This window comes from Myxocyprinus asiaticus, chromosome 46 (genome assembly GCF_019703515.2).
Source record: "Myxocyprinus asiaticus isolate MX2 ecotype Aquarium Trade chromosome 46, UBuf_Myxa_2, whole genome shotgun sequence".
NCBI classification, from domain to species: Eukaryota; Metazoa; Chordata; class Actinopteri; order Cypriniformes; family Catostomidae; genus Myxocyprinus; species Myxocyprinus asiaticus.
The window spans coordinates 15,138,614-15,154,580 of NC_059389.1; the positions used below are offsets into that span (position 1 = coordinate 15,138,614).

General features: G+C 35.2%; 1 protein-coding gene across 1 annotated transcript; it reads right to left on the minus strand.

The window, feature by feature from the left end:
• Nucleotides 1-2,824: 2,824 nt before the first annotated feature.
• Nucleotides 2,825-8,311, minus strand: LOC127435699 (electromotor neuron-associated protein 1-like). The gene is made up of 2 exons (XM_051689325.1): nucleotides 8,059-8,311; nucleotides 2,825-4,322 (listed from the first exon to the last, which is right to left on the minus strand). The coding sequence occupies exons 1-2, from the start codon at nucleotides 8,309-8,311 to the stop codon at nucleotides 4,207-4,209; spliced, it is 369 nt and encodes a 122-aa protein (XP_051545285.1). The 3' UTR covers nucleotides 2,825-4,206.
• Between the last annotated feature and the right edge of the window lie 7,656 nt (nucleotides 8,312-15,967).

Consider the following 15,967-nt stretch of genomic DNA (forward strand, 5'->3'; position numbering starts at 1 on the left):
ACAGTGCCCTTACCGTGAACTGGCATCCAACCTCAGGCTGTTGCATGAAGACTGTCCCTGTGATAGATATAATGACATGCACTTTGGATAAAAGCATCAGCTAAATGACAACTTGCTATACTTGCATACTATACATAAATATAATTGTGAACATGGTATTTAACGTATATTAAATTACATTAAAAATGGAAACTGAAAAAAATCAATGTAATACAATAGTAATACCATAATGGGGGGCGTGGGTAGCTCAGCGAGTATTGATGCTGACTACCACCCCTGGAGTCATGAGTTCCAATCTAGGGTGTGCTGAATGACTCCAGCCAGGTCTCCTAAGCAAACCAAATTGGCCCGGTTGCTAGGGAGGGTAGAGTCACATGGAGTAACCTCCTTGTGGTCGTGATTAGTGGTCCTCACTCTCAATGGGGTGCGTGGTAAGTTGTGCATGGATTGCGGAAAGTAGCATGAGCCTCCACATGCTGTGAGTCTCCGCGGTGTCATGCACAATGAGCCACGTGATAAAATGCGCGGATTGACTGTCTCAGAAGCGGAGGCAACTGAGACTTGTCCTCCGCCACCCGGATTGAGGTGAGTAACTGCGCCACCATGAGGACCTACTAAGTAGTGGGAATTGGGCATTCCAAATTGGGAGAAAAGGGGATCAAAATAAAAAATAAAAAGAGTAATACCATAATAGTAAACACATATGGGTCATATTGGACCATTCTAGTGGTACTAGAGCAATTTCCCTTTATTATTTAAAAAATATTCAGCTAAAGGTTAAAAAAGTAAATTCACACAGTCAAAGACACTTTACCTGAAGAATACTGGAGTGGCTGATTAAAAAAACCACTGCAATTTTTGACCCACATTCGCATTCTATGATTAAACCAACAAAACCTACCTCTCTAACTTAAACCTAACCAATACTGTCAGAAAAGCAAATGTGAGCTGAAAAATGCTATTACTAAAGCAACCACATAATTGTGTGCTGCTTCTATGACACTTTTGGCTTGCATGTCAACTCACATGCTCCTCAGGACTCATACCCCAGTTGTTTGCATTGCAAGTGCAATGCTCTATCAGTTGAGCTACCGTGCAACTTGATTGTGCCTAAATATGCTTGTAAATAGTTGTTTATGTAATGTATCATCTTACAAGTCATGCAGTATAGTAAAAGTGTTTCGATGTCATCATGTGAGCAACTGAGCAAAAAGTATTTATTAACTGATAATCTGCTGTTTTTGTCGTGGTTTGTATGAAAGTGCATAAAAGTAATTGTTGTTGTAATGCCTCTAGTGTTCATTTCACCAAGAAATCTGCTGTGATACATACAGCACAATGAGCCAAAAAATCATTTTGCAAAAATGTTGGTATAGTAACATGATGAGACCAGGTTGCAGTGTTTCTAAATGATTGGATTTTTTATTTTTGCTTGATAGTTGATAAAACAAGCAAAAAAGGTTACACTGAAGAAGGTACCCAAGCCAAATCTTAGGACCTGAATATTCTAGTGATGTGGGAAAGGGCCCTTTTGACTTGGCCTGTAAGCATACACCAAGCAATCACACAGAACACCATAGCATCATAGCATCATGCTAAAAACACCTTAGCAACTCTGGTAACATCCTTTATCATTGTGTCGTTGTTTGGCTCACATTTTCTTCATTAATTATTTGTTTTAAGACAAACTATCACAGAGGCCTTTTCCACATTTTTCATACCTTAATTTCTTGCTATTTTACATTTCTCACATTCAATATCTGCTGTTCTGACTGTAACCAAGAATCAGAATCTAGTAATAAATCATTCCCTTAGTAGTCAGGAAATTAATGTCATGCTAAATTTTGAAAAATGGCTTATTTATAAAACAGCTCATCCTATATTGAGACTCAGCCTTGTGATCCTTCCTGTGAAATCCACACCCAGCACAACCAACTGCACAGATCAAGGTCCCACCACACACACACACACACACACACACACACACACTGCAGCATTTTAGCACTTGCTCTGCAGCTCCTCTCCTCCTGACACAGCTCTTTGATAACCACTGTGCCAGGCAGGATAGTGGAAACAGTACTGTGGTACACACAGCTCTGTGAAAACACACATGCTTGACTCCCCGTGGAGAGAGATAGAACATTTTCAGTGGTGCATTGACTGAATATTGTGCTTGTTATCTATAAGCTTGCTGTAAGCAATAAAACTGCAGTATAGAATACATGAACAGCTTGATCTCCAACACTGGATTCAAAATACATATATGTATTTATGTTTGTGGCATGCTGGGAAACATAAAATGTATGCATTCTCTTAAACATTCATTTGTCTGTTTAGCATTGGCGAATCTCCAATATTATGAGTTATAGCTCAGCTCATTTATTGAAAGGTGAAGTGTGTAATTTCTCTACAAATAGAACTGCAAAAATAATGACTGTTTCCAAACAGGTTTCCCAAACATTCCACTGTCTTCCATTGGTTGAGCCAATATTGCTGAGTATTGATAGTTGTCTCGGCATATTAAGGTAATATAGGAGAAACAATTTTAACATTAAAATGAACAGGGCTGTCGCTTTAACGTGTTAATTCCGTGCGAATAATTATATAAAAAATAATGCGTTAAAAAAATTCATGCAATTAATCATGTCCCCAGACCATAAGAAATATTCCTTTCATCTGAGCAATTCGAGCATGAAGAACCACCTGTTTTCTCCAGGGGGCAGTAAGTGAAACTCGCTGTACAGGCAATGTGCAGCTCATACAGACAGAGAACAAACCACACTTACTGAGAGCAGGCAATACATGAGAACACATTCTTGTGTACAAACACAGCTTTATTGAGCGCAAATCCCAAGGGATCTCAAGATAAACTTTGTTTAACTTGACACAGCGACCTAAAAATGGTACGTTAATGACACGACGCAACCAAGACGTCCGTCTGACACAGGTGTACACTGACACATCCTTAGACAAGCCCCTTATAATAAATCTCTGACTGATTGATGAATTCAATTGCAAAATGGATTGCTGTGAACTGTAGCCAATGATTGGCTTATGTTCAATAATATATAAATAAACAAAATCATGCATTCTAAAGCCACTTTTTTATTTTCTTATTTAATGCTTCACATGTGTGCCAAAATAATGTAATGCATTTTAATTATCTGTATTATTTATATATATATATATATATATACACTACCGGTCAAAAGTTTTGAAACACTCATTCTTTATTATAATTGTTTTTTTCTTACATTTTAGAATTATAGGAAAGCCATCAAAACCATGGAATAACATAAATGAAACTATGGGAATTAAATCAAAACTGTGTTATATTTTAGCATCTTCAAAGTAGTCACCCTTTGCCTAGAATTTGCAGAAATGTACTCTTGATATTTTCTCAGCCAACTTCTTGAGGTATCACCCTAGGATGCTTTTTAAACAGTATTGAAGGAGTTCCCATCTATGTTGGGCACTTATTGGCTGCTTTTCTTTATTATTTGGTCCAAGTCATCCATTTCAAAAACTTTTTTTTTTTTATTACATTTTAGTTTTATAATGAAATACATTTATATGGTGGCACAATTATATTTTTGTCTATAAAACTAATTTTAAACATTTAAGCATACACCTTCAGATCAAAAGACTTTTAAGATCATGAGAAACATTTCAGTCAAGTGTTTCAAAACCTTTGACCAGTAGTGTATAATTATTTATAATTATTTTAATAAAACTATTTATAATTATTTAATCATTAAATATTGAATTATTGTTATTTGAGGGGCAAATATTTATATATGTGATTAATTGCGATTAATTTGATTAATTAATTGGCATACCATGTAATTAATTTGCTTAACAAATTTGACAGCCCTACAAAATAAAAAATAATAAAATCAGGTATCTTTTTTCCTAGTTATTTTCCCTCATCTCTCTTTGAAAGTCAAGTCATTTTTGTGCGTGGTTATATGAGGAACGGGACGCACTCAGTCGACTCTTCAGTGTAATGCTACCTGGCTAATCAATTTAGTGCTAATCGTGTAATCCAAAAAAGTAACCGTAATCTGATTGTGTACGTTATAAATTTAAATATAATCCAAATAGAAGTACTCAGTTACATAATCCAGATTACATGTAATCCGTTAATACCAAGTACTGTTCATTTGCATCCAACACTACATCAGATTCCAGCTAAATGTCATCTTTTCAATCAGACTGACCTCTGACCTCGGCAGAGAACTGGGCGGAATGTCTGGTTATAAAAATCTGCAGCTGTTGGTCCAGGTCACATTCTGTTAGACTGATATCCCAGGAGCGGATACCTGTAAACACACAGAGACATGTTGTATGGTCAACATGTGCACAGCATTCCAAATTAACATGCATTGACTGTTCATTCATGCCCTCATTTTAAATGCAGGGTTTTTGGTGTATTCCTCATTGTTTCAGTTTTTTGTCTAAGTAATAACCAGTGGCATAGTGATAATGTAAAGAGTAGTTGGTCTTAACCGGTGGGTCGCAGACAAAATGGGTTTCAAATCTGTTCCGAGGGACATGAGGGGAAAAAAAACAATGCTAAATGCAAATAATAAAATGGTAGCTTGGTAATATTGCTAATGCAACATTTGGCCCAGTGTTTGTTCCATGTGTTAAGATGCTAAATCATAAATCTGATGTTGTTTATGCATTCACAAAACTGTCAATTTTCATATTCAGCCTATGTCATGTTAATCATTTTGCATATTTTTGGGCCTATGCATTTCATTTCAATATATGATTTTAAGGACATTTTGTGTACTTTTGTACAATAAACAAATGTGGCACTGTGTTGGGTTGCCACTTGATGGACAATGTAAAATCTTGGTCTTTGTGAAGGAGAAATGTGAGGTGCTGAATGTATGACTTGAGTGTAACAATGAACAAGAAAGAAATATAGACATTACTTTGAATTTTTTTAGCAGAAATGTTTTTTAGAATGTAACTTAAAAGTAAAGTAATTAGTAATGTGATTACTTTTTCTATGAAGTAATTAATAAATGTGTTTCTGGCTTGTTAAGTGTTAAAAGTCCCACATTATGCACCCAACCCAATTTACCCAACACTGATTATGAATAACTATGGATATTTGCCATCAATACATCAGATTCAGTAGGTTGTATGTTGTGCTGCTCACAGAATATTTATTGGATTGGATGTCACATAAGTGGCCAAAAATCCAAGAGCTGCAAGTTAAATCTCTGTGCCTCTAAATTATCCACCATTGGTGCCCTTCCTCCTCCTTTTAGAATGATAAAGGGCCATTTTCCTTAGATTCTGTTTTGCTTTGTAGATGAAGTGTATATCTTGCAAACACTGCAGTATTTGTGCTCAGAAATTTTGTGTCATTGGGATTTAAAACAGCTATTGGCTGCAGAGATAAACAATTTCTTTTTTCTTGGAATAAGATTTTATTGAAACACAAACACAGGACATTCTTTGCTGTATTGATTTGATCTCATCGATATACTAATTGCTAATTAAAAGTCTATCAGGAGGAACTGGGTTAACTTTTAACTGTTTCCAGAATATTAAAGAATAGTGCAGAGCTAGTATTATTTATGAGACCAGATTTAAAATGCACTATGTGTTTTCAATGTACTGAATGTGATTAGCATAATCAGTGCACCATAGTTGACCCTGAATATTGTGTTCTAATTAATTAAACATAAATGGATTTGCTAAGGGTGTATAAAGATGATGAGAAGATTTCTTTACCCATTTTAGATTGACATTGATAAGAACAACATTGCTGTGTTTATGCAGTTTCTTAGATCTACAGTTCTGCTGCCGAGCTGACAAGAGAGAGACACCATCAGAGACAATTTTCTAAACCACTGTGTCGGTTTCAGTCAAGAAGCATTGAATTGAAGCCCCTGCTTTCTACTACCAGGTTAAAAATCTGTATATCTCTATATAACTTCAAGGTTATAAGAGAAAATGTCAGTAGAGAGAATTTGGAAAACCAACATTTTATGATCATACTGGCAGACAGAGATAAAACACTTACTAGAGCAAAGTAATGTAAAAATGTGTTACAATGATGCCACTTCACATTACGATCACTAATTACATTAGTAAATGCATTTGATATTATGAGCTAACAATGAACAATATTTTTACAGCATTTACTAATCTTGGTTAATCTAAATATACTATTGTTCATTGTTAGCTAATATTAGTTCATAATGGAACTTTTAATGTTAAAATATATATATATATATATATATATATATATATATATATATATATATATATATATATATATTAGTATATCAAGATTACATATTGCTCATTGTTTGTTCATGTTAGCAAATATTTCATTAACTAATGTTAACGAATAAAACCTTATTGTAAAGTGTTACCATTACAATAATAGGCTATGTAACCAGAAATCATCAGATTACAAAGGTTTTTGTTCTTCCATAGTACAACATAGTAAACAAAATGGAGTGTACATTTTATGTAAACTCTACAAAATGATGATATATGGGCTTTGAATGTAAATTTGATTACTTCTATAAAAATTCTACACCAGTAATGAATGATAAAATGATACAATTTCCAGAGTATCTCTTACAGAAACATTTATTAAATGTAAATAGATTAAACAGGCTATTATACCTTACACTTATAATAGTTCACCCAAAAATGAAAATTCTCTCGTCATTTACTCACCCTCATGACATCCCAGATGTGTATGAATTTCTTTCTTCTGCCGAACACAAACAAAGATTTTTAGAAGAATATTTTTAGCTCTGTTGGTCGATACAATGCAAGTGAATGGTGACCACAATTTGAACATCCAAAAAGCACATAAAGGCAGCATAAAAGTAATCCATATGACTCCATTGGTTAAATCCATGTCTTCTGAAGCGATATGATAGGTATGTGTGAGAAACAGATCAATATTTTTATACTTTTTTACTATAAATCTCCACTTTCACATTCACATTCTTATTCTTTTGTTTTTGGCGATTCACATTCTTTGTGCATATCGCAACCTACTGGGCAGGGAGGAGAATGTAAATTAAAAAATGACTTAAATATTGATCTGTTTGTCACCCACACCTATCATATCGCTTCTGAAGATATAGATTTAACCACTGGAGTCTTATGGACTACTTTCATGCTGCCTTTATCTGCTTTTTGGAGCTTCAAAGTTCTAACCACCATTCACTTGCATTGTATGGACCTAAAGCTGAAATATTGTCTTCTGAAAATCTTAATTTGTGCTCAGCAGAAGAAAGAGAGTCGTACATATCTGGGATGGCATGAGTGTGAGTAAATGATGAGAGAATTTTCATTTTTGGGTGAACTATCTTTTTAAGATTCAGTATGAAATCATATGACATGTTTGTGAAGTTGCTGAATATGAGGGGCATATTAATATTAGCCTTTTCATTGACAGTTTTTACTTATAAACAAAATATTAATGAACAACGATGACATGCACTGTCTGCAACAAGAAATCAAAGTTTTATCCCACTGCCATAATCATAGACCTATGAAAGTTTAAACTAAATTTCAAAATGATGGTGGTAAATAAACAAGTTTTCAAACAGCAGCTAAATCTTCACGTCTACCCGAACCTTACGGACCAACAAAACTGCAACTTCATCAATTCCATCTAAAAATGCTGTAATCCCACAATTTATGGCACAGTGCTCTGTGCAGTCACTCGTGGACGCTGCAGCGTGCTGTTGAAACAAGTAGCCTACCAATGGTTTTATCAGATCATATAGCACTCTAAAGACAATGTTTAAAAGTCCATTCATAATCTTGCATTACCACAATATGTATCATGCATTTGCCAATTGCAAACTGTCATATTCAGCGTTGTTAAATTGAACTGCAATATGTCCATAATTAAATGCACACGCCCACAGCAGCTACAGTATGGAATCTAAAGAGACGTGTCAAGGTAAAAAGAACTTCAACTGTTACACCTGCGTTCTGCTCTATTCGTGGCGCTGCGTCTATAGCTTGTTTTTAACGCAAGGACGTGTTCGGTGTGCTCACCTCGCTCTATGTGCTGTCTGGCGTTCTGAAGCTGGTGCTCTGTCGCGATCTCTCCGATCACGATAAGCATGTAAAAGTTTCCTTGGCGGAAGGGCGGGCCGCGGCGCTGGAGCTGTCCAGGGTGCTGAAGCCGCTCTTCGGAGCCCGATTGCTCGCGGTCCTCGTCCTCCTCTACCGGTGCCAGCGCACCCCGGGGCGGGATCTCCATGGAAACAACCCCTCGAATCGACGCCAGGCCCGCAGTTATCTCCATGACAACTGCTGCCCTGTCTGCAAAGTTAAACGAGGCAGGGCTGGTGAATCTATGCGCACTCTTGGCGCTATTTACTTGCGCGTGATTGGCCAAAAGAGCATGCAGCTGTGTGATGTCACACCTGGCGATTAAATATATAGCATCAAGATGAAAACGCGGCTCAAAATGTATCCAACAGCTTGTGCAGTAATCTATTTAAAGTTGGTTTTTAGTTTATTTACCAAGCCCTGGTCTCAAAACGTGCAGTCTGGTCACAGATATATTTAAAAAAATATTAAAACATGTTTAGAGCGCGTGCGTGTCTACATGACACAGAGAGAGCTTTCTTGTTAATACCATTCAAATAATGCATGCTTCATTGACCCTGAAAGCTGCCTAGATCAGCAATTCCCCGGCTTTTGTTTGTGTAAGACAATTAGAGTTTTTAAAAAAAGAGGGAGGTAAGAAAAAGAGAAAAAGGAGGGAGCTGAGAGATGAAAAATAGAACAGTCTGTGCTTCCCCCATGATGGTGAGTTTGCATGCTGCAACACCTGCCTTACCAGTGACTGGGTTTTGCAGTGAGTCAGCGATCCGTTAGTCAAATACAAATGAACACATACTGCCCTCTGCTGTACTTAATATAGTCAAGCACAGTAGCTACTTTCCTTTCTGAAAGTTGGGTTTTTAAATAATAATAATGTTTTTTTTTTTTGTTTTTTGTTTTTTTCATTAATTGTAATTTGTCAGGACACTGACAACTGCATTTTCACAACTTATCAATGCTTTGGACGAATTAGTTACTGAACAGTACTGTAACCTCAATGGTTCTCTAATTGTGGCTGATTCCTCAGCTCACCTGGGATTTGAAATACTGACATTTTGACTGAGAAGACTACTTTTTTGTTGCTTAGCTATTACTACCCTAAGTTAGATCCTAATGGGCTGAAATGGATCTTGCCATTTTTTTTCCCCCCATAAACTTAAAATCCAGTGACTTTAGAGCACAAATCATCAGCTACAATATAGGATGACTTTGCAGTACTACACTGTAAAAAAATTATGTTTTTGCCGCCTTAGAATGTTAAGTTGTGTCAAATTAAGAGGGAAAGCTGTTTAAACAAAACATAAAGTTGATTTTTACCCTTATATTGTGTTCCGATCAAAACTGACCGATTAACTTTCTTTTTTGTTTTTCTTTTTTTTTTTTTTTTTCGAAAACTGTGGTTTATTTCATTCAGTCCGAATAAAATTCCATGACTTGTTCACTCAGGGCATCTGAACACACAAATTTTGTTTATAGATAATTTTCATAAATTGTATTTGTTTTATTTCACTTTGTTACACCTGTGGTGTTTCCGGTCTAAAGTGACCGGCCATTGGAAATTAATGAATTGGACTGCAAAATATAGAAATATTAAGTGTTCAGGAGCACCAGTCCTTAAGATAAGCACATATGTTGATGTGTGTTAGCACACACAAAGTTCTTGGACATGTGCACACACACAATGTGTGTTGAGCACATTTTTGTGCATCATCTGTCTATGTACACTCTGTGAGGAAGATCAGCTTATCATATTATGTTGCATTTGGGCTCATTTGAATTGGGATAGTCTGCTGTAAGTTATGATATGTCATTGTTTATGTTATATGCATGTTTCCAGAAGTAATAAGGAAAAACATAGCAAAAAAGACAATCCTGTTTATTATATTTATGTGTGAGTGGGAATTTCATACACTAATATTCACTGCAGTTTGTCCTCTGAGTGAAACAAATTTGCTCATTGCATTTTACTAATTGAGTCCTTTCCAATAATGTATAACACAAAGCTATCTTACCTTTTCTATGTTTTTACTAACTATTAATATATTTTTGTGATAACAAATTTGCAAATTACGAGAGCAAAACAGTTCTTATTTGTCAGCTAATTAAAAAGCATTATTTAAGAATTGGTATGATCAAATATTTGCATTGCAAAGTCCAGATTCTAAGCTTTACAATGACACCTATGTTGTTAAGATCAAGCAAGTGGTTAATAATTAATTATATAATTATTATTTGTAATTTTTTCTTACTAATTATTTGTAACAGGAAGTGCCCCCATTAGCCCTGTATAAGCTCGGAACAGCAATTAATTCATATCAAAAGAAGTAAAAAACCTGTCATAATTTAAAAAAATAAAAATAAAACCTTAGAAGGTCTAATGCAATATCTTGGAATAATATATACAATATGAGAGGTTTATTAGCAATCTTAGTTGCAGTTATTTTTTGACCGGATCACAAATGTCCTTGTGACAAGGAGGAGGGCAGGGCCTCGGACTAATCAGCCAAGCAGAGGGATAAAGGCAGCCGGATGCGGCAGTTCGGGAGAGAGAGAGCCACAGGCGTCTGCCTTGTGTGTGTGTGTGTGTTTATGTTTTTGTCTTTTTGTTTTCATTTTACATAAAATATTACTTTGATGGTTCGTCCGTTTCCTGCCTCCTCTTTTCCCATTTTAACCCCCTGTTACAGTGCTGTTCACACATACTATCAATATGGAAATGTATAGGTAATGATACAACTTTACATTAAGGAAAATGTACCAGTATTTTCAAAAGGGTCATGTTCACATGACCTCTAAACTGGAAAATTGTATGTCGTTTTTTGGAAAAGAGCGACTATTGTCAGAGGTGAAATATACTGCCATTTGATGGTAAATGTTCAGTTGATGATCAGAGACCAACGGCGTAACCCTCTATCATATTCTAACTAAGCTTGTCAAGGAAATATTCATGGGCCTCAATACTTTTCATGCAAATCAAACACATAAACTACTGGTCAAAAATTTTGAAACACTTGACTGAAATGTTTCTCATGATCTTAAAAATCTTTTGATCTGAAGGCGTATGCTTAAATGTTTAAAATTAGTTTTGTAGACAAAAATATAATTGTGCCACCATATTAATTTATTTCATTATAAAACTAAAATTAATAAAAAAAAATAAAAAAAAGTTTTTGAAATGGATGACTTGGACCAAATAATAAAGAAAAGCAGCCAATAAGTGCCCAGCATAGATGGGAACTCCTTCAATACTGTTTAAAAGCATCCCATGGTGATACCTCAAGAAGTTGGTTGAGAAAATGAGTACATGTCTGCAGAATCTAGGCAAAGGGCGACTACTTTGAAGATGCTTAAATATAACACAGTTTTGATTTATTTTGGATTTTGTTTAGTCACAACATAATTTCCATAGTTCCATTTATGTTATTCCATAGTTTTGATGACTTTACTATTATTCTAAAATGTGAAGGAAAAAAATTATTATAAAAAATGAGTGTTTCAAAACTTTTGACCGGTAGTGTAATTGAGTAAAAGATGAGCTTTGAATTATTGCTACATGACAAATAACTGAAAGTGACAACAAACACAACAGCCAATAGCAAAAATAAAAGCAGCAAACTGGGGGGAAAAAAAAGAGTGGTAACACAGCATTTTTCATAATGTAGGCCATTCATGCCAGAGTGCATGCAGGGAATTTCAGTATGTGAGAGTGATGTGCGTAGTTTTCTTAACTTATACATTTGATTTCAGCCGAATAATTTTTCAAATTATTAAAATAATATTCTTATTATAAGTTCAGCCAACAACAACTTACATAATTGAGTTATCTCAAAAAGATCATTCAAGAGCAGTTATTATAACTCATTTTATCTGAACTACATTTTGAGTTATGATAACTAAAATGCAAACTCATTTTTTACAGTGTACTCTCTGATCTATCAGTTGATGCTGGTATTTTTAGTTGCAAGCTGTCAAATTGGCTTATCACTATACAGGCCTGCCCAGAAGTCAAGCAGAAGGTATTTAGCAAGCAAATCAACTGAAGGTTAAGCTTGAGGTTAAAACTTGAATCCCAAAATTGGAAAGTTCAAAAGTTGCTCAGAATTTCAAAATAAGGGGGGCCTGGGTAGCTCAGCGAGTATTGACCCTGACTACCACCCCTGGAGTTGTGAGTTCGAATCCAGGGTGTGCTGAGTGACTCCAGCCAGGTCTCCTAAGCAACCAAATTGGCCCGGTTGCTAGGGAGGGTAGAGTCACATGGGGTAACCTCCTCGTGGTCATGATTAGTGGTCCTCACTCTCAATGGGGCACGTGGTAAGTTGTGCGTGGATCGTGGAGAGTAGCATGAGCCTCCACATGCTGTGAGTCTCTGCGGTGTCATGCACTGCGGGCCACGTGATAAGATGTGCCGACTGATAGTCTCAGAAGCGGAGGCAACTGAGACTTGTCCTCCACCACCCAGATTGAGGTGAGTAACCACGCCACCACAAGGACCTACTAAGTAGTGGGAATTGGGCATGCCAAATTGGGGAGGGAAAAAAAAAAAGAATTTTAAAATAAGGGCAATACTGTGTCACCCAAAACATACAAGCAGTAGTCAAGTCAAGTCATTTTTATTTGTATAGCACCTTTCACAACACACATCATTTCAAAGAAGCTTTACAGAAAATCATGCATTAACAGAAAATGAAACTGTAATATCTTAGAGTCATCATTGTGTACATCCAATTTGTTTATTTGTTTGTTTGTTTATTTCTCTGTTTAGCTAAGTACATTTTTTCTAAGTACATTTTAATGGTATAAAATTAAGTAAAACCTACTTAACTTCATGACATAATATTGATTAAAGCGAGTGAGTAAATTTAACTGAAACATTTCAGTTAATACAGAAACTTTTACTTACAAATTTAATTTAAATGAACATTTTATTGGATCCTTTCACATTTTGACCTTTCCTTATAACCAAATGTTTAATAATGTACCACACGACAACAGCAGCCTTACACAAGGAAGCTTAATGCATGCTATATGGTCAATTGGACAATATCACCTTGCATAATAAGCAATAAATACAAGATGCAGGCCTCAACACTTAACAATAATACATACTTAAGATTGATACATGATGACACATTGTAAAGAGAAAAAACAATCGTGAATAATATTTACTTATAAGCTAGTGTTAATTTTTATGTTTTAATTTAAGTACAAATGTAGAATTTACTTCATATTTTCAAGTTCACACTTAAACTAACCAACTAATCTTTTCTGATATGTTTACTTCATTACAAAATATTTGTTTGTTTTTTCAGTGTAAGAGGTAGGACAGGAAATTGTAGGGATTTTTTTTTTCTCTAAAATATCCAAACTGTATTTGATCACTAAAGAAAGTTAGACCAAATGTATTCTTTCTGAGAAAATAATTAAGATCTAAATGTCAATTCCAAGCAAGTAGCATCATCACCTACCAATTACTGTGCTGATTAGATGATCATTCAGTCAACCTCACAATCACCAAGTGATTACAGGTATGACCATTTTCAATCCTCTACAATGACAGTGGCAAAAAAATCCATTCAGAGAACAAGAAATTCATACTACACTGCCTTTCAGCTTTTCATTGCCATATAAAGCCTCGCCTTCTTTTCCTTTATGTCTCTAGGGGGCAACATCACACCCTGTTTCATTCCAAAATGATGAAATATTGATCTGCAAAAGTGTTTTTGGGGGCAGCATACGTATGTGACATCAGTGCCAAAGCCAAGCAATAAGTCTAAAGGCACACATAAGCACCTCAGAGAAGGTGTGGACAGATATGGCTTGTGTTGGTGAAGATACAAGTTATCCGACCTCATTTGGAAGCAAAAAACCATTGAGACCTGTCTGACAGATAGCAAATGGTTGCTGAATATTGAGCCAAAGCAAAGGGCTTCAAAGATGTGGATTAACAGCTTCTTCTTCAGAAGTTGCCAATTCATGTTATGTTCATTGTTACTCTTTAAAAAGCAGGGAAACAAAGTTAGACAGCAGAAAGTAAGAGTGGACATGAACAGAATGGAAACTTGGATTATTTGTATGAGGGGTGACTTTTCGAGCAAATCAGAGGGTATACAATTTTTTCAGATGTTCTAAATGTTGTTCAGATGAGCTAAACTTACTGCACAATTACTTTTAAACTACATGGTGGATTTAAAAGGTCTCTGATCACAACAATCTGATTCTGTCTTGCTTAGCTAAGACCTCACTGGCACAGACAGCTGTCTGAAAGCTAAGTAAGAAAATGATGTCTCAACATATACCACTTGTCAAAACCTGGTTTAGCTCCAGTTTGGAGTAAGGCGCAAGTCATTGATTCCAAGCATAGGGACTGAGAGAAAAGATCAATATGGTACTTCTGGCAAAGGAAAGATAAGTATTTTCAGGGCTCTGTAGATGGAATGACAGCAGGAACCTTTTCTTGGAGCCTTCTTTATGCACAACTTTATATTACAAAGCATTTCTCAGAATTTCAGAATTTGCCGTTTCTGTAGTGGCATTTAATAAGAGCAGGACAACAATAAAATGTCAATAGAAAAGGCTTTAAACATAACATGTAACCATATCTTTTCACAATGGGATTCGTAATTCTTGGCCAATTTATTCTGTGGGTTGGCTGACAGTGATGAATGAGGGATGGTCTGCTGTTTTCATATTTAGCTGATTGCACAATTCTAGATATAAAAATCTACAAATGGTGCCATGTTGAAGGAATAAGTGTATTACAGTGCTGACCTCAACTTATTCAAAGTCATTAACATGTTATCTGAATTATCTGAATTATGTAATCAGATTACAAGAATCAATTACTTGTAATTAGATTACATTATGTTTTTAATACTTGTAATCAATTGCAGTTACTTTTTATGGATTACATGTTTACATATTATTCGGGTAACTGCAGTAAATAGATCATAATTTATCGATCTCTCTAATTCTTCCTGTTTTAAAATATTTTATGTCTTTGAGTGTTTTCATAAGGGGGAGGAGCCAGGGTTGTGGAATTGCATACACAGACCTGATAGGAGCCATCAGACACATGGCTATAATATACAGTACACTGAAGATGGAGCAGTAATTCACACACAAATGCTGTACCAATTGCACTAATGCAGTAAAGTTAGTTTTAGTTTCGGAAACCGCTGTTGTGCTCGGCTTCCAAAATGTACATGTGTGCTTTTGTGACAACTTTGTGACTATTTTTAAGAACATTTTAAGTGCCTTTTTTGTTTCTTTCAAAAACAGGCAAATAGAGAGTAACACCGAAATCACATAAATTCTCATATTTTGATACATTAAATACGTTTTCTTTAATGCATTTAAGCAACATTATGTCAAAATGGTACAATCTAATCCTACTGAAGTAATCCATAAGTAATCATATTGGATTACTTTAAATGTAATCCAAGAGATTACATTACTGACTTCAATTTAGTAATGTAATTTGTAATCAGTACCAGATTACAATTCAGAAGTAGTCTACCCAGCACTGGTCATTAATGTGTTGAGCGAATGAACCGGCTGTTATTTGGGTCTGCGGATGTTTTCATCTGGCTTTCCTTTACGCACATCAGTCTAGAATTTCAACGATGCAAAAATTACAAAATACTGATTAAAACAACAGCGCACCGAGTCCAGTAATAACTTTATCTAATATAATAAATGCCCATAGAATATACATACATACATATATATATATATATATATATATATATATATATATATATATATATATATATATATATATATATATAGTATTATAAAGATATAAAAATCATTGATACACAGACAACTTTACAAAACAAGTTATATTGCACTT

Bases quoted from the DNA above. Each gene is read 5' to 3' on its own strand.
- LOC127435699 (XM_051689325.1), bottom strand. From the start codon at position 8,311: ATGGAGATAACTGCGGGCCTGGCGTCGATTCGAGGGGTTGTTTCCATG. The intron at 4,323-8,058 runs GTGAGCACACCG...GTGTGTTTACAG, and splicing joins CAGACAGCACATAGAGCGAG to GTATCCGCTCCTGGGATATC.